The sequence below is a fragment of the Castanea sativa genome, chromosome 3 (assembly GCF_040712315.1).
Source record: "Castanea sativa cultivar Marrone di Chiusa Pesio chromosome 3, ASM4071231v1".
NCBI classification, from domain to species: domain Eukaryota; kingdom Viridiplantae; phylum Streptophyta; class Magnoliopsida; order Fagales; family Fagaceae; genus Castanea; species Castanea sativa.
Window position 1 is genome coordinate 42,837,350 of NC_134015.1, and position 24,239 is coordinate 42,861,588.

Here is a 24,239-nt window from a genome sequence, read left to right on the forward strand (position 1 = left end):
CTTCAAAATCTAGCTAGGGTTTTCCTTTTATACGTAGGAGTGTTAGACTAAAACTCTAAACATTTTCGCGGGCTTAGGTCTGTTTAAAATTTTGCATAATTTATTTTTCTGCGATTTTCGACTGATCGAGCTTCACCATTTGATCAGTCGAGCTTCATAGAAAATAAACATTTTTCTTGTAGTTTGTACATTCTTGAGTTTTGACTTGTACAGCTTTGAGCAATGTCTAACGCCTATTCTATACATGTTTTTGTTCTCGAGTTGCCAATACACACAAGTTGAAATTATAAACATTTAATCCTAAATCTTTAGAACATGACAGAGACATTAGAAACAACAGCAACTTTAGAGACATCAGAAACATCAGCAACTTTAGAGACATCAGAAACATCAGCAACTTTCGAAATCATGCAGCCAGATGGATGTGAAATTAATCTATTATTAGCTATGAATATATTCATTTCACCACTTTTCCTATAAAAAAAAAAAAAAAAAAAAACTATATATGCCTGCCAAGCATGTTGTATTTCCATCATCCAATGCCAATAGCCTCACTTCAATTACTAGATAAATCTGTTACTAAACAAGCTTGAAATTAATTTCCTACGAAAACAATGAAAGTTGATGCTGAAATTGTCTACCAGAAAACTATCAAACCAGCTTCTCCAAACATAATTTCCATGGATTATGCAATCAGATATATAAATGATGGGGCTAAAATTAAATTTTCACTTGCATTCCGAAACATTACACTTCTCCATTCTCAGGATAAATCCAGTTCCTTATAGCACTGTTGGACTAGTTTGCCGTCATTCATTTGGCAATACCCACGTATCGTTTACCCTAATATGATCAGACATCAGAAACATCAGCTACTTTCGAAATTATGCAACCAGATGGATGTGAAATTAATCTATTATAAGCTATGTTTTCATTGACTCTTTCTCTGCAGAACCTCCATATAACTATTTATGCCGGCCATGCATGTTGGATTTCTATCATCCAATGCCAATAGCCTCACTTAATTACTAGATAAAACTCGTTTAGTTAACAAGCTTGAAATTAATTTCCTAGGAATACAATGAAGGTTGATACTGAAATTATCTCACAGCAAACTATCAAACCAGCTTTTCCAACCCTTGACCACCTCCGTCATTACACACTGTTTTTAATTGATCAGATTACACCTCAAATATTCAAGCCATTTTGTGTCTTTTATCCACAAGATCGCCGTGCAAATCTCAGCAACTTAGAATGTTGTGACAAGATTAAGAAATCCTTATCAGAGGTCTTAACACTATTTTACCCGCTAGCAGGACAGGTTAAGGTAAATCTTTACATTGATTGCAATGATGAGGGCATTCTCTATGTGGAATCCAAGGTCAATTGCCAACTTTCCAAATTCCTTGAGAATCCTATCCCAGCTGAGCTCGACAAATTCCTACCCATACAGGCTTTAGCCATGCAAGTAACCACCTTTAACTGTGGGAGGATGGTGATGAGATGCAGAAGCATCAAGAAACAGAACACGTCTACCTCTAAAAAACAAGAAACAAAACATGTCTCTTAAAAACAAGAAACAAAACATGTTTGCCCTTGAAAATAACATCGAATCCACGAGGGTTCCTTGAACCCACAAAGAAAAATGATCTGGAATCCACTAGAGCATAGAAAGACAAAGTTTGAATTTTATTGATTAAATAATTGTTGAAAAACGTGTATAGACTTTGGGACCTATTTAAGGGCTCCTTAAAATTTGACAAACAAGAAAAATATTTTCTAAAATAACTCCTAATTAATACCAAAACATAACGGGAACCAAATTTGACCTAAAAACCATTAAATGCACCTAAAAACAATGAAATAATAACCCTAAACCTAAAATAACGAAAATTACAAATTTAATACCAAAATTTATAAATTACAATAATTAAATTATAGATTCTGTCCTACATCAGACCCCTCCACTTGAAACAAACTCGTCCTCAAGTTCATTTTTGAAATCTGAAATCTTCCATGCCAAGAGAACAAATACTTCAAATATTTCATCTTCCTCATCTTCTTATCAAACTTGAAAGTCACCAATTGAGCAACTTGAACTTCTTGTCCCTTGAATTTTATGCAATTGACAATATTCACAAAATAAGAGTCAATAATCAAAACAAATCTTTCCACTCCAATAAAATCAATAAACTTTGTTTCAATGTCTCCCACCAAAATAATAGGAGCTTTGAATGTTGCAATCATCTAACTTGACTTCATCGAGATCATTGACAACTTCCTCTATAATTTATTCTTTAATGGTTTCTACTATCTCGACCTCAAGATCTTTCTCTATAATAGAGTCTTCATTAATCCCCTCCATAATCTTGATTTCAGGTTCTTCCTCTAAAACAAAGCCTTCATCAATTTCCTCAGAAATCTCTATATTTTCCTCTTTGACTTCTACATATTCTTCAAGAACAATATTTTTTTCAACATGCAATTCTTCCTTTAATGGTAAAATATTTGACTCTTCAAAATAATTCAAGTATAAACTTTTTGGCCAATAATAATCTTGTATTGTATATGATAGGATTTCTTCACAATCCAAAGGATAAAATTTGATAGCAAGCATCTTTTTCATCCTTGGCCATGAACGAATTTTGTCTTTACCTTGTTGGATTCTATTAGATTGTGTTCGCTCCCACCAATGTAAGGCATACTTATTAAGTTTATACAAAGCAAGTCCAACTTTTTTCTCATAACAAATATTCTCATAGTCAAATAAATCCTCTAGATTAACTAACCAATCAAGAAAATCTTCTTTTAAAAATTAACCATTAAGACTTGCAATTATTCTATAAGGCCTATATGAAATTTTCTTACCAATAGGTTGCCCGTGATTTATGTCTCCGCTGCAGTTATCCCTTTTGTTTCCATTCTTCAATGGTGCCATCCTAGCATAGATATTTGTGAGTGTTTGTTGTACGTCACGAAATACTTGCTAAGTTATTTGTTGTTGTTGTGGTGGTGATTACCATCTCACCGATTAGCAATCAGACTAGGGTAAGTTAAGGCTTTGATGCCAATTGATGTCGTGGAAGCTTGAAGAAGCAAAACATGTCTACCTTTAGAAAACAAGAAATAAAACACATTTGCTCCTGAAAATAACCTTGAATCCACAAAGGTTCCTTGAATCCATGAGGAAAAAGATTTGGAATCCACCAGAGAATAGAAAGACAAAAGTCTAAATTTTATTGATTGAATAATTGTTCAAAAACGTATACAGACTTAGGAGCCTATTTAAGAGCTCTGTAAAAGTTGACTGATAAGAAAATATATTCTAAAATAGCTCTTAATTAATATCAAATCATAACGGGAACTGTTAAGTTTTAAGGATTTAGGATCTAAATGTATTAGAACTTCAATGTGTAATGTTGGCAAAACATGATCAAAACCTAGATTCTAGATTTAGGATGCTCAAAGTATGTTTAATGTAAAGTTGGAATCGAGTAATTGCAGAAAACTACTGTTCACTTTCTGTAAGGCTGGCTTGATCGATCAAAAATTAGACTCGATCAAATCGAAGCTCGTGTAAATTGTTTTTTTGCAGAATTTTCCAACTTAGCCCAAGCCTGTATGATGTGTAGGGTTTTATGTTTTATGTTTCATATAAATAGGAAAACCCTAGCCACGTTTTGGTGGTTGTTGTTGCTGTGTATGTGAATCTCTTGTGAGATCTAGAGGTGTTTGCCTTCATATATACTTAGGGTTATCAAGAATCAAGATTATGTCAAGAGCTTGATGATCGCTTCAATTACTACATAAAGAGTTTAAAGATATACAAGTGGTGTACTTGTGCTAGCTGTGGATCTAAGAAAGAAATAATCCGTGGACTCAGAGCTGTCACGTGGTCGTGGTAATAAGTTTCCTATTTGATGTAGCAATAGGATGTTAGTGGTCTAAGTCACTATTGTGTAAACTTCAATTTTTTTTATAGTGGATCTGATTTACCTTGAGGCACTACAACAAAATGTAACTACAGTGACGAATTTTAGTGAGGAAAATTTTTTCGTCACAAAATAATACCATATAGCGACGAAATTTATATTTCGTCGCTATTTATAAAAAAAATTGGTAACATTTAGCGACGAAACATTGATTTCGTCGCTATAGGAGGTGCTGAATTGGAGGCGCCAAGTGAAAGTGGAGGCGCGAAACTAAATGGATCTATAGCGACGAATTTTTTCATCGGTAAACAATCTAGTTTTTTGCGACGAAACAATTTCGTCGCTAAAGGTGCTGGTAGTCATGCTTTTAGTGACGAAACACGTCTCGTCGCTGAAGGAGACCATTAGCGACGAACATACTTCGTTGCTAAAAACAAAAACACACGATTTGTGTGGAGCATCTGTGACGAACTCAGATTCGTCGCTAAAGGAAATGAATAGCGACGAAAATAAATTTGTCGCTATAGATACATTTAGCAACGAAACATAGATTTCGTCGCTATAGAGGCAGTTGAATTAGGGGCGCCAATCCAAAGCGCAGGCGCAAAATCAAATGGAGCTATAGTGACGAAATTGTTTCGTCGCTAAAAGTTCTAGTTTTTGCGACGAAAAGATGTCGTCGCTATAGGTGCTGCTGTCATGCTTTTAGTGACGAAACCAGTTTCGTCGCTAAAAATGACAATTAGCGACAAAAATGCTTCGTCGCTATAAAGAAAAACACATGATTTTGTGGAGAATCTGCGACAAAATTGGATTCGTCGCTAAAGGAATTGAATAGTGACGAACTTGAATTCGTCGCTATAAATGTCATATATATAATAACTCTTCGTTTTTTTTCCCTCATTCAAAAATACCCACTCCCTCACATTGATACTGATACCCACTCCAAATTGCAGCACCTGACTGCGACGCTTCGTATCGCACAACGACGCTTTGCATCGCGCGGCAATGCTTCGCATCGGACCGCGACGCTTCGCATCGGACCGCGACGCTTCCTATTGGACCGTGACACTTCGCGACGATGCTCCAACGACGCTTCGCACCACGACCCTTCGGCGACGCTTTGGCTTCCATCTCCATAGGTAATTTCCTTTTCTTTTTTGGTTTTTTTATTTTATTTTCTGTGTTTCTTTTTTGGGCTTTGTCATTTTAATCTCTCTAAATTCTAATCAAATTCTCCTTGGTTCCATTCAGTTTGTAAAGGGGTTTTTTTTTTTTTTGCCAATTTTCTCAAAATTTATGTTCTATTTTTTTTTCCCTTCTTGCATTTTTGGTTTGTGATTTTAGTATATTACTGCTAACCTTATTTTTGGGATGAACACGCTTAAATAAAAGTCTCCTTTGCATGTTGATTTTGCTACTTCTACTCATCTGGCTTTTATTATTGCTTTTTTTTTTTTCCTTGAACCCCATTTGAGCTCTAGTGCTCAAATTTTATGTCAAAAGGTTCAGCTATAGGTATAAAATTTGGGTTTGTAAAGCTTTTACATTTTCTGGGTAAAGTAGAAATCACTATCAAATGCTTTGTAATTTGATTAAAGTAAAGTGTGTTTATGTGATTTTTCGATGTTGGTTTGGTCCTGGATGGATGGATAGGATTAGTGAAAGAAGCAAGTTAGCCCCTATCTATGTGAATGCTTGAACTTAAATATATGATTGAATCCTAGTACTATCTATGTTGCTGTAGAGTGTGGTTTGGTGTTTGGTGCTGAGAAAGTCCTCTTTTTAATTAAATTTGAAGATTATGAAATTTATTTTATGTTCTTAGGAACAACAGTTGGTGCTTTCAATGGTTTTTCGTATATGGGTTGAATGTTGAATACCAAATAGAATACTGTGACTGACCTGATAAGTCTGCAGAGGAGAACATATTCAAATTTGCCAAGAAGGGTTTGTCACCGAAAGCAAGATCCTCCATGTTCTCAAGGCTCACGGTGCATTTTTTTTTCCTTCTATTTTTGGTGTAATATTTGAGCTGTGTTTAGATTCTGAGAAATTTTCATTTGGTTTAGGTGAGAAATTTGATTGAGAAATGATAGATAGGTAGTTGTCATTGTGAATAAGAGGAGAAATTATATGGGTTCTGAGAAAAAAATTGTTTGCTATGATGCTTGTGTTAGAATTCTGAGAAATTTTTTTTTGGCTTAGAAGAGAAAATGTAGTGTGACACCATTAGGTACTGTGATAATTTGCTCCTTAATTTTCAATTTTGTTTCTCTTTATGCAGGAAAGCATTTCAACAGTGAGTGTCCCTTTGGCAAAAACTAGTGATGTGTCACTCCTAGCCTGATGCCTTCGCTTCTTTTTTTATTTATTATTATGATAGGATCATTTTCAAGACTGAAGTATTTATAAATTTAACTTTTCTTTTGCAGGCTAAATACACATTGTTTGCAATAACTTTGGATTTTTTCTGAAAGTTGTAAGCTTAGCTTGAGCAAAGTAAGTAAATTTTAGTTAAAAACTTATAAAACTCTATATTATGATGTTGGAAATTGGATTTGTGGTGGTATGTTGTGTTGGAGCAAGCGGGTGGCTTGCATGGTGTTATAAGGTGGTTTAAATTCATATTGGGAGTGTTTTTAGTTTCTTGCAAATGTGAATGGAATTTGTTGATTAGATGTGATGAATACTACTTTAATTGATTTCAATACTTGTAAACTCTATACTTGTGATGTTGGAAATTGGATTTGTAGTGGGTTTTTGTGTTGGAGCAAGCGGGTGGCTTGCATGGTGTTATAAGGTGGTTTAAATTCATATTGGGAGTGTTTTTAGGTTCTTGCAAATGTGAATGGAATTTGTTGATTAGATGTGATGAATACTACTTTAATTGATTTCAATACTTGTAAACACTCTATACTTGTGATGTTTGTGATTGGTTTTGTGGTGGGTTGTTGTGTTGTAGCAAGCGGGTGGCTTGCATGGTGTTATAAGGTGGTTTAAACTAATATTGGGAGTGTTTAAGTATTAATATAGACTTATGCATTCATGAATGAGATAGAACTTTATCTAAGTAGCTTATAGACTTAGATGTTAGAATACATTATGCATGAGTTGTCCTTATTTTACTAAAGTAGCATTCACTTTCAATTGTAGTCGAACATGGATAAAAGTTGGATGACAATTGGTAAGACACCTGATGGCAGATTAAGTCGTCCATACATTGAAGGGGTCAATGCATTTATTAATTTTGCAAGAGCGGTTATAGACTGTAGTGGTAATATTCCTTGCCTGTGTATTCACTGTGTGAATTGCTATTGACAATCTCCTCAAACTTTGCGTATACATTTGCTTCATCGTGGGATTATGCAATCTTACATTAATTAGTATAATCATGGAGAACCTCGTGTATTAAACGAGAACATTCATGATAATGAAATGTCTGGTGGTGATCATATGGATGGTATCTATGCCTTGGTAGATGACTGAATTAGAGGGGAACCAAGAAATGCAACCGAAGATGAGGAAGTGTGTAATTTTGACAAACTTGAGGAAGATGCAAAGCATGAGTTGTATCCGGGTTGCACTGATTATAGTATCTTGAAGTTTGTTATTGAGATGTTGAATGTAAAGGTAATGACCAACTTGAGCAATAAGGGACTTGATATGATGCTAGAATTGCTGACAAAGGTTTTACCGAAAGGTAACTTGGTTCCAAGGTCAACTTATGAAGCAAAGAAGATATTACGTGACTTGGGCATGTCATACGAGCATATAGATGCATGCAAAAATGATTGTGCACTATTTTGGAAGGAAAATGAAAACCTTGATAAATGTCCGGTGTGTGAGGTGAGGCACCAGGACATTGTTGTTCCATTATTTGTAATGACTTTGTTGTTCCATTATATGTATGTTTGTTAGTTACAAATGGCACCAAGATGGCTTACACGCTTGCGAGGTGAGGCATCTATTCCAGTGTTCCAATCTATGGAAACACCTCCTGAGGCAAATCCTCTTGCCCAAAGTTCTTCTAGTACAGAGGCACAGGCTACCGACGCATTAACTAGCACGACTGGTAATTACATAGAGATTATATTTCACTTAATTTACTATTGAGATTATAGTATTGAGATTATATTTCACTTAATTTAACATTGATAATGTTTAAATAGGATCGGCTAGCAGAAATACCCGTGGAACAACACGAGGTATAGCAGTACGGGCACTTGTTGAAAAAAGTGGTAAGTTGCCAGTACGTATAGCTGCAGAGTATGATGTTCCTGTTGGGAAGAATGCGTGCAAGCTTGTCAATCAAATTGGCGTACAAGTGCGAAGTAATTTGTCTAATTACAATGTGAAAAATTGGAAAAGTGTTGATGTTGCTACTAGAGATGTGGTGCTTCAAAATATAGCGGTAAATTTACATTGATAACGTCTAACTTGTTTTTGTTTTCACTAAGCATATTAAATTCATATAATAATATTTTTATAATACATATGTACTTCATTTTACAAGATCAGTTTGAGCTACAAGGAGACTCCAACTTGGTAACAAAAGCATTAAATATAAAATGTGGAAGATTATTGAGTTGCAACTCCAACAAGTTGCATCAAACTTATAAAAAGCTTGTAGAATCTCATGGTGCTGACTATGCAAGAAGCCACCCGCCAAAGAATGCCACACTTGAGCAGTGGATTGGACTCATTGATGGGAAATGGACTAATAAGGATTGGCTGGTAAATTATTTATGAGTATATTTTTATTATCCAATATTTACTATATTATGTTGTCAAATGATTAACTTAATACTTAGATGAAGTAAATGTATACTGTTTTATTCATGATTTAATAAGTATCTTGAATGTTCTTTATTAGGAAAAATCAAGAAAGAACTTTGAAAATAGGAAGAAAACTTCAGGCAAACATAGATGTGGGACAAAGGCACTTGCTATTAGGGTTGATGAGGAGGTGCATGTTTTTTTTTTCATTTTCTTAAACCTCAATATATTACATGTTGTGATTAATTAACAATATCTATCTAACCCTCGAATGTTAATTAATCAGACAAATAATAATGGCGGTCAAGTTCCTGAATTGGCAAAGATCTTCAAAGATGTTCATTTCAATCCAAATACAAATATGTGGATACACCATGAGGATGAAGTGACATATGTATGTGTATCATTCCATCCCTATCATGTTTGTAAAGCTATAACATATGTAGTATTAATGTTGTGATTGTTTGTTTCTTTCTCTCTTTCAAATGATAGGAAACTATTCTCAAAGTGCAAGAGGATCATTGTCAAGATCCTAATGCAATTCCCTTTACACAAGAGGAGATCTCAAATTTGGTTTTTAAGAAGAAGTCCAGTATTGTAAAAGGACTTGGTATGAGACATTCTTCTCTAGTAACCACCGCTTCATCTAGTTCCTTGGTGGAGTATATCCAACCGCTAGAAAATGAGATAATTGAGCTCAAAGAGGCAAGAGCTAGGGACCAAGAGGAGCGAGTTAGGGACCAAGAGGAGCGAGCTAGAGAGCGAGTTAGGGAGCAAGAGGCACGAGCTAGGGAGCAAGGGGCACGAGCTAAGCAAGAAGAGGTCCAACAGAATATTCTTAACTTTTTGAGGAGCAAGGGTTATGATGACGCTCTTACCTATGAGGGTGGTTCATCTTCAAGTTAAAACACTTATTGGTTAGTACTTTATATTACACTTGAATATCTATATTTGCTTTCTACAACTTATACATAAGGAGTTGTGATTTTAATTCATTGGTGTGGCTACTCTTAATGCATTGTTAGTAATATTTTTTATAACATAGTTAATGTTTTTACTTTATGATTTTAATGTATTATTGTTTTTATATTTGTGCAGATTTCTTATTGGTGGTTTTTAAGGGATTTACTTTTGGCATTACTTGAAAACATATGAGGACATCTTTCATTAGTTCTAATTATATTTGTTATAAAACATCTTGAGTTATTGTATGTGTTGCAAACAATTATTGTATGGAAGGAGTTTGAATTGGATACTTCTTTTATTTTTTACTTGTGAAATGTACAAATCTTTTTTATAATTGTGTTGCTCAAATTTGAGGTTTTAATAATGTAATAACAGGTTACAGGTTAATATCAACGCTATGAAAAAAATAAAAACAAAAAATAAGTTTTAGCGACTAATTTTTTCGTCACAAATATAGCAACAAAAAATTGTTTTAGTGACGAAATATTTCGTCGCTAATAGTAGCAAAAATTTGTAAGAAATGATTTTAGTGACGAAAATTTTCGTCACTATATGTGCCTGGATTTTCTTAAAAATAGTTTTAGTGACGAATTTTTTCGTCGCTATATGTACCCAAAAATAGTTTTAGTGACGAAATTGTTCGTCACTAAATATAATTTAATAAACTGAAGTGTTTTTAGTGACGAAATATTTTCGTCACTGAATAGTGTTTTTAGTGAGGAAAACATTTAACGACGAAATGTTTTCGTTGCTAAAAGTTTTTTCTTTTTAAAACAAATTGGAATTTTAGTAATGAAATTTTTCGTCTCTAGGACTTTTAGCGGCGGTGTTTCAGTGACAAAATGAGTTTCGTCACTAAAAGTCCGATTTCGTCGCTAAAGGTTCTTAGTGACGAAAAACTGGACTTTTAGTGACGAATTTTTTCCTCACTAAAAATACATTTTGTTGTAGTGAGGATAGCTAGGTTAAATTCTCCCAGGTTTTTTACCGGTTTGGTTTTCCTGAGTTATCATATTGTGTGTTATTTACTTTTTCGCACTGCTTTGCATGATATGATTTACTTGTGTTAACCTAGATTTAAATAATTTGCCTAAGTTAATCACTTGGATAAATAACTAGGTTAATTGCTTATGTTTAAGGGGTCTAAAAACTTTACAGGAACCAAATTTGATCTAAAAAGCATTAAATGCACCTAAAAACAATGAAATAAAATGCTAAACCTAAAATAACGAAAATTACAAATTAAATACCAAAATTAATAAATTACAATAATTAAATTGTAAATTGTCCTACATCAGATGGTGATTGGTTTGATCTTTAATCACAAGGTTTCTTTTTCTTTCTCAACAGTTGGGCTGCTATTGCTCGTGGTATTAGTGATATACAGATACCATGATTCGAATTTGCCACGTTATAACCACCTGAAACTTTACCTATATTTGATCCAACAAATGGAAAGCACAATTGTGATAAAGAGATTTATCTTTGATGCATCTTCTATAGTCGCTCTTCGAGCCAAATACAGCACATACAACAACAACATTGCAAACCCACGTCCCTCTCGTGTGGAGGCGTTATCAGCTTTCATATGGAATCGCTACCTTGCTGCAACACAACCAGAACAAGACCCCAATAAGATTTACACAGTATTTCATGCAGCGAACCTACGTAAAAGGTTGGATCCTCCACTATCAGCGCAAAATTTGGAAACATGAGCCTGTCCACAGCCTCTGTAGTCTCATGGGACAATGAGATAGGGTTTGACGGTATTATCATTCCAGCAAGAACCATATGAAAGAATTCCAAGAGAATGGTGGGCAGATGAAGTTTTTAAAAGAGAACATGGAGAAATTGAAAAAGGGAGAGGGTGTCACCTTGGCCTTGTTGGGAAAAATTCTATATAACTGTGAATAAATTTCAGCAAGCAAAGCATAAGCACAACCATACAAGAACACAAAGATTTACGTGAAAAACCTTTTTCCTTGAAGGGAAAAACCACAGGACAAAGTCCGAATAATTTCACTATATTAAATATAGATTACAACACTTAGAGATACAACTTAAGTAAAAAAAACTCTCTTTTTCTTTTCACTCATTGCTCTATTCCTTACTGTGTATTTCTCACAATTTTCTCTTGCTCTCTCTATTTCTTTCTTCTCTTTTGCTTGCTCTCCCTCATGCAGTTCTTCAACACTGCACTGTCCTCAGTCTGCTCGGACTTCTCTTTCTTCTCTATCCCAAATGGCCGAATGGCCTTTCCCTTATATTTCTTTCACCTTTTCTTCTTTTTTTCCTTCCACACTGTTTGCATCAAATCACAATAAATGCAAGTCACTTACTTTGACTTTGCTTCAACCAAAAAGTCTCTTCTTCATCTCTCTTGGCCGAATGGCCTTTGCTTGTTCTTTTCTTTTTTCTTCAGCGTGTCCAACACACTTTGGTTCACTTCTTGTTAAGAGAAGTCAGACTTCTCACAAGTTATGGAGTGACATGCTCATTAAATGGAGTCTTTTGGCTAAAAATTGTAAAAAACGGAGTTTATTATTGTTATAGGTACTGTTCAAAGTTATTTGGCAAAATGAGGAGAGAGACTGAATTTCGGCAACGGTATTGCCGAAATTGCAAGAAAAAGTAGAATGTGTCAAGGGAGAGAGGAAAATTGAATTTCGGTAATGAGATTACCGAAATTCTTGTCCTGCCCTTACTGCCCAAAATGCTGAAATGAAAAACCAATTGTGGCAATGGCATTGCCGAAAATGGGAGGAAAAAAAAAAAAAAAAAAAATTGTGGCAACCAAGTTGCCAAAAATGGAGGGGGAAAAAAAAAGATTCTACGTCCACAACATTTTTCACAACAAATTACAGGTAGTTAATTGTTATTGGTTCAAATTTGAACCTAACACTAAGATAACTTTTTTGCTCCAATAATAATAATAAGTAACAACTTGTCATTTATGATTTGTTGTAAAAATATTGTGAAAATGTTGTGGACGTATCATTTTAAAAAAAATTGTGGAGCCGAAATAGAAGGAAAAGAAAAAAAAAAGTGGCAATGTGGCAATGGCATTGCCGAAATAGAGGGAAAAAAAAAAACAATTTTTTTCCCCTCTATTTCGGCAATGCTATTGCCAAATTGCCACTTCTTTTTTCTTTTCCTTTTATTTCGGCTCCAAGATTTTTTTTAGAAATGATACGTCCACAATATTTTCACAATATTTTTACAACAAATCATAAATGGCAAGTTGTTACTTATTGTTATTATTGGGGCAAAAAATTTATCTTAGTGTTAGGTTCAAATTTGAACTAATAACAACTAACCACCTGTAATTTGTTGTGAAAAATGTTGTGGATGTAGCATCTTTTTATTTCCCCTCCATTTTCGGCAACTTGGTTGCCTCAATTCTTTTTTTTTTTTTTTTTCCTCCCATTTTCGGCAATGCCATTGCCACAATTAGTTTTCCATTTCAGCATCACGGGCAGGCAAGGCAGGACAAGAATTTCGGTAATCTCATTACCGAAATTCAATTTTCTCTCTCCCCTGACACATTCTACTTTTTCTTGTAATTTCGGCAATACCGTTGCCGAAATTCAGTCTCTCTCCTCATTTTGCCAAATAACTTTGAACAGTACCTATAACAATAATAAACTTTATTTTTTGCAATTTTTAGCCAAAAGACTCCATTAAATGAGCTCTTGAAAAAGCATGTGGGCTGGACCCATGGTGCAGTGCACCCAACAGGCCTTCACTAGTGTGTCTAGGTTTCCTATATATGAAGTGGATTTGGGGTGGAGAAAGCTTGTACGGCACTACAACAAAGCTGGTTTTTTACAAGGGTCAAAACCCTTTAAAAAAAGTATTAAAATCCCTCAGAAAAAGATTATTTTTGGGGTCTAGATGACCCTCGATAACCTTTGAAACAAATTTCCTTAGAACGGCAATTTCGATGATGTATGGGACCCTTGAAGCAGAAATTTTGACGCCTACATGACTCTTGAAATAAATTTTTTATCTTTATGAAGGATTGAAAACCCGCGAAAAATTCAAAAATAAATAAAAGTATAGTAACATATTTTTTAGGGTCTCCCAACTCTCAGTTTTTTTTTTTTTTATTAAAAAAAAAACCCACAACCATGCACATATTCTTCAAAAAACAACATATTACAAAATTTATATTATACCATAACACATATATATCAAAACAAAATTCAATAGCTTTCCAAATCACTAAATTCTTCATTTTTTACTAGAGAATTTTGAAACTAATAAACATTAAAAAAAAAATTATGGTCCTGGAGGTAAGGTTGTTCCATTGAGCGGGTGTAATTTTGTTGAATTTTTGGTTTTAGTGTTAAAATATTGACTATAGGATATTGATAACATGATTTTTTTATGGAGATTAGTTATCAAATCAGCCTTAAAGTGATTTTAACTTTAGAGTTTCATTCAAATAACTTCGAAGGGCTCTACTCAAAAAATCTTTTTACAAAATTTTTTGCTTGATCTATTTCTTATTCCTTTCTTGCATGCTTTCGTGGCAGAATAATTGCTAATCTTGATAAGTTTGTGTATGTAATGTGTGATCTTATTAATAGTTAAATAGATAAGGGGCAATATTTATCTTAACTTCTTTTTATAATATTTGCTGAAAACAATTAATGGTAGGGCATTTTAGTTTAAGTTTCATTTAAAAAAAAATTATTGGCGTTGCATTTTTTGTTTGACTATCCCTAATATATTTGTGCTTATATTTAAGTGAGATGTTTACTTGATAAATCAAAGTTGACCAATGATTTTTTTTTTAAGATAAAAATCATACGCTAGCCAAATTTAAATGAATGTGTGTAAAGCTTTTTTCTAGATACTTGAACACTGGCTCTTGCTAACACTCATCCAACAAAAACTTGTATTTGTGGGTTACCATCACACCAAAGGTGTGTTTCGGCACCAATGATATATTAGGGTTTACGTTAGGTTTTTTTTTTTTTTTAAATAATAAATGCACGAGAGCGGAACCAAATGTTACACAAGCAAAGCCTTCTATTTTATGCTGCACTATACTGATCTGGGATTGACACATGGTAAATTCTAGAGACTTAATGTCTGTTTAGGAACAGTTTATCTGGCTTTTTTTTGAAATGGAAAAAGTAAGAAAATGCGGGAAAAAATGAGATTTTAAAAAGTAGTACATAAAAACTAAAAGCTAAAAAAATTAAAATTTAAAAATTTTACACTTGAGATAATTATAGATATTTTTCATACATGAAGGGTATCAAAAGAGTGTAATTTTATGTTGAATTTGTCAAAATAAATAATTATTGAGTTGTGTAATGTTACATAAATTTATCCTGGGTGTAACTTAAATCTCACCTCATAAATTTCACACTAATTGGATATTATTTATTCTCGAATCCATAAAATCATTTTTTGCATATAATTTTACAATTAAAAATATTTGAAATTAAATTTTTTTTTTATGATAAAATAGCTATTGATATCTGATCATCTTGATATTTGTATGTACGAAGAGTATAACAAAACAATGTAATTCAAAGGTTGTTTGGTCGAAATATTCCTTAAAAAAAAGAACGAAAAAAGGAATGATGTAACATTAATGTTTTAACAAATTAGATCAGATGTAACATGAATTTATCATTTTTACATAAAGTAAGTCATTGATCGGAAGAACGCAAAATATCTTTACATGTAGGGATTTCTGTTAAATTGTAAAGCACATCCCTAAAATTTGAGATTATTCAGATTTTACACTCTCAAATTTGAAAAATTGAATTTTACACCCCGAAGATTATCTCATTTAGCAAAAGTAACCCTTCAATTATACGTTAGACACCAGCATGTCACTTGATGGCCATGTAGATGAGTCCACTAACGGAGGGATTGGCTTTACTAATAGAGACAGACTTCAAGGTGTAAAATCTAAACTATGCCAAATTTTAGGTGTATTTTGCGATTTTCCCAAAGTATTTTGCCTACATAATATGTTCACGGCTGCAATTTTAACCATTCACAATTTGAAAGATATATAAAAAAATTTAGTGTCAATATTAGGACCAACTTAACACATTTGGAGCTCGATGGTGATACTTCAAATGGGTCATTTATATTTATATATCACTTAAATAATATTTATTTGTAATAGCTTCACAATTAAACTTCGTTATAAAATTGCTATAAAAATATTATGGATATAGCTGCGTTTTTGAAACGCGGCTAAAGCCCCCTTTTTTTGTTGTGTAGCATTTCTCATTAAAATGAAAAAGAAAAGAAGAAGGAAATTATCTTATTTCACACAAGGGAAACTAATTTAAACACGTACGTGAAAGATTAAAAACATATTTTGCAAACTAACCAAACTTTTGACCTCATAATGGCTAAAATCATGGCTATCTATCCTAGACAGACAGCCTATAACACGGAATTTTTTACTAATGAAACATACTCCATGACCTCCTTGTCCTCTTCAAATTTAGCCATGTCTTCCTCCATCAAATTAATCCATGCCTCTATTCCATCTCCTGATTTGGTGTCAAAGAAAGTAACTAGATTTGGGTACAACATTTTTGTAGAACCTCCCCAAATAGGCTTTCCCCAGCCGAAATCCGCTTCATATATAGGAAACCTGCATAAGCTGGTGAAGGCAAACGCAACCACCTCTCCTTTGTTTGCTTTTTCAGTGACCTCTGCCATAAAATTCAAGTGTCCGTCACTTTCCAGGAGTTTTTTGACATAATCTAGGTCGACTTTCTTTATCGAGTCTCTCATTGGGAGAACAATGCTGGAAAACCCATCATCCTCAGTTTCATTAGGGACTACAAACACTGTGGATTGGCTAATATTTCCAAAACAATTTTCTGGAAGTGGTGGATCCAACCTCGTACGCATGTTCACTGTTTGAAACACCAGGTAGAGCTTACTGGGGTCTTTTTCAGGATGAGTAGCAGCAATGAAACGACTGTGTATGAAAGCTGATAAGGCTTCGACACGTGTAGGACGTGGGTATTCAATTTCTGTGTTGCTGCTAGTGTATTTGTCTCTAATAGCCGCAATAGCAGAAGTATCAAACACAAATCTCTTTATCACTAGCTTTTCTTTTATCATCCCCATATTTTGATTGAAGCCAGAGATAGTTACTGGTGGGAAGAGCTTAGCTGCTGCATCGAACTGAGGAGACACTATGATGCTACCACCACGAGCAACAGCAGCCCAGTTGTTGATAAACAAAAAGAATGATGAAGCATCTCCTATGACGTGATATAATTCTAGGCCAATCACGATCCCTCCACAATTGAAGGAGGTAACTTGTACAGCTGCAAGTACATCTTTTATATTGTCCAATTCATATGGTAGGAATTTGTTGTGCTCACCAGGGTTTGGATTCTCAAGAAACTCAGAAAGGTTGCATTTGGCTACAGCTTCAACGTAGTGTACGCCTTCATCGTTGCATTCGATATAAAATTTGTCCTTAATCCGTCCGGCTAGCGGGTAGAAATGTGTTAAGGCCTCGGATAAGGATTTCTTAATCCTTTCAATTTGTTTAAGATTGTTGAGATTAGAATTGGTGTCTTTGGGATAGAATAGAACCCATGGCATGTAAAATTGAGGTGACACTTGATCAAGAAAGGAAAGTTGGTAATTGCGGAGGTGATCAGGTGTAGGAGACGAAGGTTTGATGGTCTCCTTAATGACAACTTCGACTTCAATAGTCATGGTTATGTATTCAGTAAGTGAATATAAGATTGATGGAAAACAACCATGCTTAGAAGAGCAACATATATAGAGTTAGAGAGTTTGTTCATAAAGTCAATGAGTTCAAGGAATGAATGATACAATGTTGCACATTGTAATTGTTCATCTTATGAAATACAACATGTATCCATGTGAACACTTCCCATGTGCGAATCGCGGGTTGTATTAACTCATGTATAGCTGTGGTTGCGGACATTGCCAAATTCAACGTTGTTTTTTTTTTTTTTCCTTTTTTTTTTCTTTTTCTTACTTGTTATAATGATTAATGATTATATAGAATTACTTATGAAGCGCGAGTGCAATTGAAGAAATAAAGAATGAAAATAAAATGGTTAATGGCCTTCGTCTATGGGTCAACAGATTTTTAATATTCGCAGTAAGTAGTAGTGGCTGATATATTGTAGCTCAATAATGTTTTATATAAGAGTGATTATGAATCTATGACGTACGAGTAAATTAATTATATAAATTAAAAATATAAAAAGGAAAGAAATAAAGAAGGCAAAGTGGTACCTCTCACCCCAACTAATTCAACGAGGGATTAATTAGTTGTGACATAACTGTGCTGGCTTTGTGATTTTTTTATTTTTATTTTTTTAGAGGTGATAACATTTTAATTTATGATGTTGAATTCATAATAAAAACAAATGGTATAGAATGCCAGCCAATTGTTGGAAAACTGATTATATATATATATATATATATATCTGTGTGTGTGTGCTATCTACCCCATAAAAATTATCATCTTCGAGGAATGATACATATAACACATCAAGTTATCTATGTGGTATGTTGGATAGCGTGTGTTTAGATTATGAAGGTGTGGTATAAATGTGTTTTGTTTTTCGCATTATAATATATCAAATTCATTCAGGTTATATATAATTGATTTCAAAATAATTCAATTCAGATTAGTCTTTCTCAACTCTCAAGTGTAACACCGAGCTTTGTCAAATTCATAACTAATATGAATGCATCAGTTTAATAAATATTATGATTTTGTAGAAGTATCATGAATGCTGTGTAGAATTAACGTGTATGAATGGATAAGATTGACAAAATATAATTCATGCGATAAGCTGAGGATGTGGTTCCAGCAGCCCAGATGCTTACATCAAAGTAGTCATATTAGAAATTTGTTTGAAAATTACTTAAAACCATGGGACTTCTAACTCACTCTCCACATAAGTTTCCAAAAATGAAAGTTTATAATCTACACTCTACACAAGCTACACGACAAAATTGTACATATTATTGTTACATTATTTCATAAAATCGTTATAGATGCAATTTAATAAATTTATATGCTAACATATATAATTTGATTCGCTGTGAGGGTGCATGGAGAACCATGCATCACTGTACACTTTTTTATAGTTTCATGCATCTCTATTATGTTTACACCACTGGTCATGTTAATAGCGAAATTAATTTGTGACTTTGGTGAAATAGTTACCTACGCGGCCTTGACCTTGTTTCTTAAGCTGCAAATTCTATTATGTTGCAGGCCAACGGTTAAGAGTTGGTGAACCGTGAAAGATTGCAAAAGAATGTTTTAAAGTTTCGTTGTATCACACGAATAGAGTAGGATAGTTTTAGATGAATATTCTTACGGAATCTAACTCCATTATATATAAAATTTAGGCAAAAATAAAATTATACCTGTTAGCTTTTCCCAATTCTTATTTTAAGCCTTAAAGATTGAAAATTTTCATTTTAGTCCAATATAATAACTTTGCTAACCCCCTCGAATTAGACATTTTGTCCATTGTTGTTAAGGGTATTCCGTTAAGTCATGTAAAATGGTGATTTGAGTGGGGTTAGAAAAGTTAATGAATTAAGGTAACAAATTTCAGACTTAAAGGACTAAAATGAGAATTAGGAAAAGTTAACGGATGTAAATTGCATTTTTTGCCTAAATTTTAACTACATTATGCTAAAATGATCATATCTAATACTTTGAATAATCAATTCCCATTAAATCTGTTAGGTTCTAAAGATTTAGGATTAAATATTTAGAATTATATTTTAAATGTGTTGGCAAACCGAGAACAAAACATATCTAGTCTATGTATTAGGCAATGCTTAAAAGTATAGGTTTCAAGCTTCAAGTTCAACTGATTGCAGAGAAAGGGAGTCAATTTCAGTCAAGCTCGACCGATTGAGAAATTAGACTCGACCGATCGAGAATCGCAGAAATCAAATTCTGCCGAAGTTTTAAAAAGGTCCAAGCCTACGAAAACGTCTAGGGTTTCATTCTAACTTGTCCACATATAAAAGGGAAACCTTAGCTACAATTTTCAGACTTTTGGAAGACTTGTGCGTTACTCCTTATGAGATCCGAGAGGTTTTGTACGTTCTAACTACACAAGAATCTACTGAAGCAAGATCTACAATCAAGCGGTGGTAGAACCTAGTTGCTGCTACTATTAGGATTAGTGCCCTTAAATCCTATTGTATGATGCTATGTATGATATTATGTATGACATGATGTATGACTTTATATTGTGATTGATAAAGTTATTTTATTATTATCTAAAATAATGGTAACGTGAATATGGGACATTATCATATAGTCCATGAGATGCATTGTATGTGATTTATGTGAAAAGTCACAGAAGATGTAAATCACAAGTTCTTTGTAAACTCAGAATTTATAGTTCGTAGTCGGTGATGAAATTGGGCATTTCATCTGCGAAGACTAAAACGTGTCAACTAAGATGATTTGTCTTGATCATGGAAGTGGTGACTTCTAGTTGATATGTTGATATGTTTTAAGAGTTAAGACATATTGAACAAAACCATTGTGAGATTTATTATTCTTCTAACGACTGTCAAATGAATAATAAATCTCACGACTTCTATTTGCATGAACTCTTAATCCTGAGAGAATAATGGACCTAATCATGAAGTGTAGGTTGTTTTGATATATCAGGAGTGAGATCTGAAGTGACGGTCAAAACCTCACTATGTTGGGCAGCCACATTTAATGTTGATGGAACATATATCCTCAAGATGGAATTTATAGTCTCTTGATAGAGATATAAAATATTCCCTTGAGATAAATTTAATGGTTTCAGTTATTTAGAGAGTTAGACCTAACCACTTTAGTAAGAAATTACTAAAGTATATATTTATGAAATTGGATTTCATAAATATATAATGAATAACTTTAAAGAATTAAACCGGGTACTCAAGGATAAGATGTAGTAATTTACAAAGTGGCAGTCTACATTTATGACTTTGTGTTACTACGAATATTTTATGAAGGGGTTACGTGTATAATAAAGTCTTGGGATATAATTTATTAATAAGGCCTAGAGTGCAATTATATTTATATAGTGGTATTAAATATAATTAATGGTAACTTTGGACTTGTCAAGAGTTGACGGAAAAGCCCAAGGCCCATTGGAGCTAGTGTCTTATTGGTCCCTTTTGGTCCCACTCCAAGCCACACACTAAAGCCCAATTGGAAAGGCCCAATAGGCCAGCCCAATTAGATAATCAGTTAGTTATAAAGGGAGAAACATACAGAATTTTTATTAGAAGAGATTAGAAAAGAAAAAGAAACGGTGTGTAAGAGAGTGTGAGACACACTTTCATTCTCCCTTTGAAGAACTGATTGAGAGACCACACATCTTGGGCGTAAAGTGGAATTGGAGTGAAGATTAAAAGTGTTCCCAAGTGCTTCTAATCTTTGTTTTGAATTTCTCCACACCAAGGTACGCTATCTTGTTCTTAAATTCTGAAATTTACATAGTGCACGTTATTAACCATGAATGAAATAGATCCTTGTTCGTTACTTCCGCTGTGGGTTTTGCATGAGATGCAAAACCAGAATTTTTCCTTCAGCTACAAGATCATTACTGCTGGTGATTTAAAATCTTTGAGTGGGATCTCAAAATCACAAGCAAGGGTGCTTTTGTTGCTGTAAATCCAAGGAGAGAAGAAGCGGATTCAGAGCTTGCATATGGTCATGTCAATAAGTTACTACATGAGGTAGCAATAGATTTAGGGTTAAATCTTTTGTAAAAACTTCAATTCTCTTATAGTGGATTTACTTTACCTTAAGGATAGTTAGGTCAAATCCTTCTCAGGTTTTAACCTTGAAACAATTCATTTCATCAGTTTTCCTGCGTTATCATATCGTGGTGTTATTTACTTTTCCGCATTGTGCATGATATGATATGTAAAGTTGTGATTTACAACTATTTTGTGTTGGCTTTAATTTCGTGCCAAATTTGATTGTAATTTTGCTCAATCTTTGTACCCTATATTTATTGTGGGATTTTATTGTAAGAGTTGTGTGATAGAGAGAGAGAGTGTGTGTGAAGACTCAAGCATTTGAAGACAGAAGAGTTTTCGCGGGTAGCTCGCGACTGAGCATCCCGCAAAGTGATGCATGTGCCCTACACATGACTGGAATGTGAAAAGTCATGACAGATGGTGACAACTGGTTTTCGTGAGTATCTCTCGAATAAGGCCTTCCCGCGAGATACCCGTGAAACAGTCTGTTTTGCTATTTTGTCCTATCTGCTCCACTACATCCTTATACACATTATATATACCATCATTACTCACATATTGAGTAAAGAGCTTTTCAGAAGAGAAACCCCTAGCCTTACGGGAGAGCTAGTGGAAAATATGCCAAGGTTGCGAACCATGCTGTGAGAAAGATGAAGAAGATTGAAGAAGAGCATAAGTGTACTCTTGTGCAACTTAAAGAGGTAAAATGTGAAGTAAAAGGACTCAAGGGAGAGCTAGTTGAAGCTTACTCTAAAATCAAGTTTCTAAAGCTTGAAATAGTCCAAGCTAATGTCAAGGTTGAGCGTATCTCTACCAAGAAACTTGATAGTGTGTTGTCCTCACAAAAATCCTCACATGATAAGAGCAGTTTGGGTTATATGGGAGAAGAAAGCTTTAGCAGCGAACCGAAGAAGGAAGTAAGGTTCGTATCAACCAACAGTATTAAGAAACTTAAAGAAGTGACGCCTGAGACTAAGACCCATGTTGCTGAGAAGAGAGCCATTGGTGTAAGACCAAAAGATAAAGGAAAGTCATTACCCAAAAATTAGAGGGGGCCTCAAGTGAAGCATGTGTGTCATCATTGTGGCATTCAAGGGCACATAAGACCCAATTGTTTCAAGCTTCATGCACTCAAGAAAGCTGATTCCATGCGTGGTCAAGAAAGTTCAAAGAATAATCCAAAGGGAACACAATCCAAGGGAGAAAATGAAGGACATCTCATTGGAGACGTCATGGAAATGCTGAAGAATATCTATCTATGCCTTGCTAGCTTCACTCCGAGGTTGGAAAGCTATGTTGGTTGTGCACCTCCATTCAAGGCTCTCACCTAAAACACTCGAAAAGTGTGGGTGAAGAAGGGTACCCATGCATGATTATTTCCTATGCCCATGATTTAATTATTTCAATGTTTAGGGTCATAGGTTTATGCATCATGTCATGCAAAATCTTCTTGTGTCATTGCTTCCGATTCATAACATGTTTCTTTTGCTAGCTGCTTTTTGTTTTTTGCTTTTGTTGATCTTACTTTTCGTGTTATGTTTTTTAGTGTGTTGAAAAATTCAAAAACTCATAAAAATTGAAAAATTTTCAAAAAGATTGATCACTTTTGTTGTGTATATCACATGTGAGTTTGGCCTAGTACTTTCGTACTAATGGCGTAGTGCATTTTCGAGCCTAGCTTGTTTTGTATGCACATCTATCTTTGGGAAAAAATCTTGAAATCTATGTGTGATTGTTGTAAATCAATCTTCAAGCTTGTCATGAATGATGAGTCAACAGTCTTGTTGGTCTTGATACATGCATAGACTTGTGCCTATATCTTTTCTCACGTCTTTATGTTTTTGCTTAAAGAGCTCATCAATTGTCAAATCTTGAAAAGAGATATTGAGCTGCAAAAGCCGTCGCACATACTAGTATTTGACTAGGAAAAAGGAAAAGCGACTTGTATTGAAATGTATGGTGCCTCAAAAAGCCAAAGGCTTACTTACAAAGTTGAAATATAAAAATTTCAAGCATCGATCTCAAAATGAGATGTATTTTGTTCAAAATGATTAAATGTTATGATTTGTAAAGAAGCCAAATAAAAAGCTTCAAAGATATGTAATCAATTTCTTGTGGGAGATCATATATGCTCATTTCTATAATTGAGATTGTCCACTTGAGTTAGTACTAGTTGATGGTGCCAAGAAAATCAGTAGGCTGGATGCTTCGGACTTGAAAGGACTACTGGTTCTTTCTACGGCCTGAAAAAGAAAGAAAAGCGTATCAAAGGCGACCGGGGCTGCCGGCCAAAAATCCTCCGATGGCAAAGTTAGTTTTTTCCTCTAAGTTATTCGAATTCCAACTTTTTTGGAGTAAAAACTGAACATACCTTGGCCTTGTCTGAAGCAGCCTTTATATAGTGTTCTTATAGACGGTTATTGAGACAGGAACCTCTCCTGGATTCAAGGAGGCTTAACGCAACTGCCATAACCGTTTAGGAGTTATACTTCTATTCCACAACGGGGACATGACCGTTATGCGTGGGATAAGGGATTGTCACATTATATTCGGAGATTCTCCTAAGTATGATACCCTCGTCCTGGAATTCCTTCATCGAGCGCGCCTGTTAATTCTAAGTGTAACATCCTAGTCCACGAATCTTTATATGGACGAGTCCTCATAAGGTAGGCTGTGCGCATCCCATGGACGAGGGATATAGCTTCGCTATCACCCTCTAGACGTCCTTGTCTGTTACTCTCGTCTTGAGGATAGCTTCTGGACGGCTGCGAA

General features: G+C 34.3%; 1 protein-coding gene and 1 pseudogene across 1 annotated transcript; one reads left to right on the forward strand and one right to left on the reverse strand.

The window, feature by feature from the left end:
• Positions 1-1,081: 1,081 nt before the first annotated feature.
• Positions 1,082-11,472, forward strand: LOC142628992 (vinorine synthase-like; annotated as a pseudogene).
• Positions 11,473-16,015: 4,543 nt separating this feature from the next.
• LOC142626841 (stemmadenine O-acetyltransferase-like) lies at positions 16,016-17,403 on the reverse strand. Its single transcript, XM_075800549.1, has one exon. The coding sequence runs from the start codon at positions 17,400-17,402 to the stop codon at positions 16,101-16,103; it is 1,302 nt and encodes a 433-aa protein (XP_075656664.1). The 5' UTR covers position 17,403; the 3' UTR covers positions 16,016-16,100.
• Between the last annotated feature and the right edge of the window lie 6,836 nt (positions 17,404-24,239).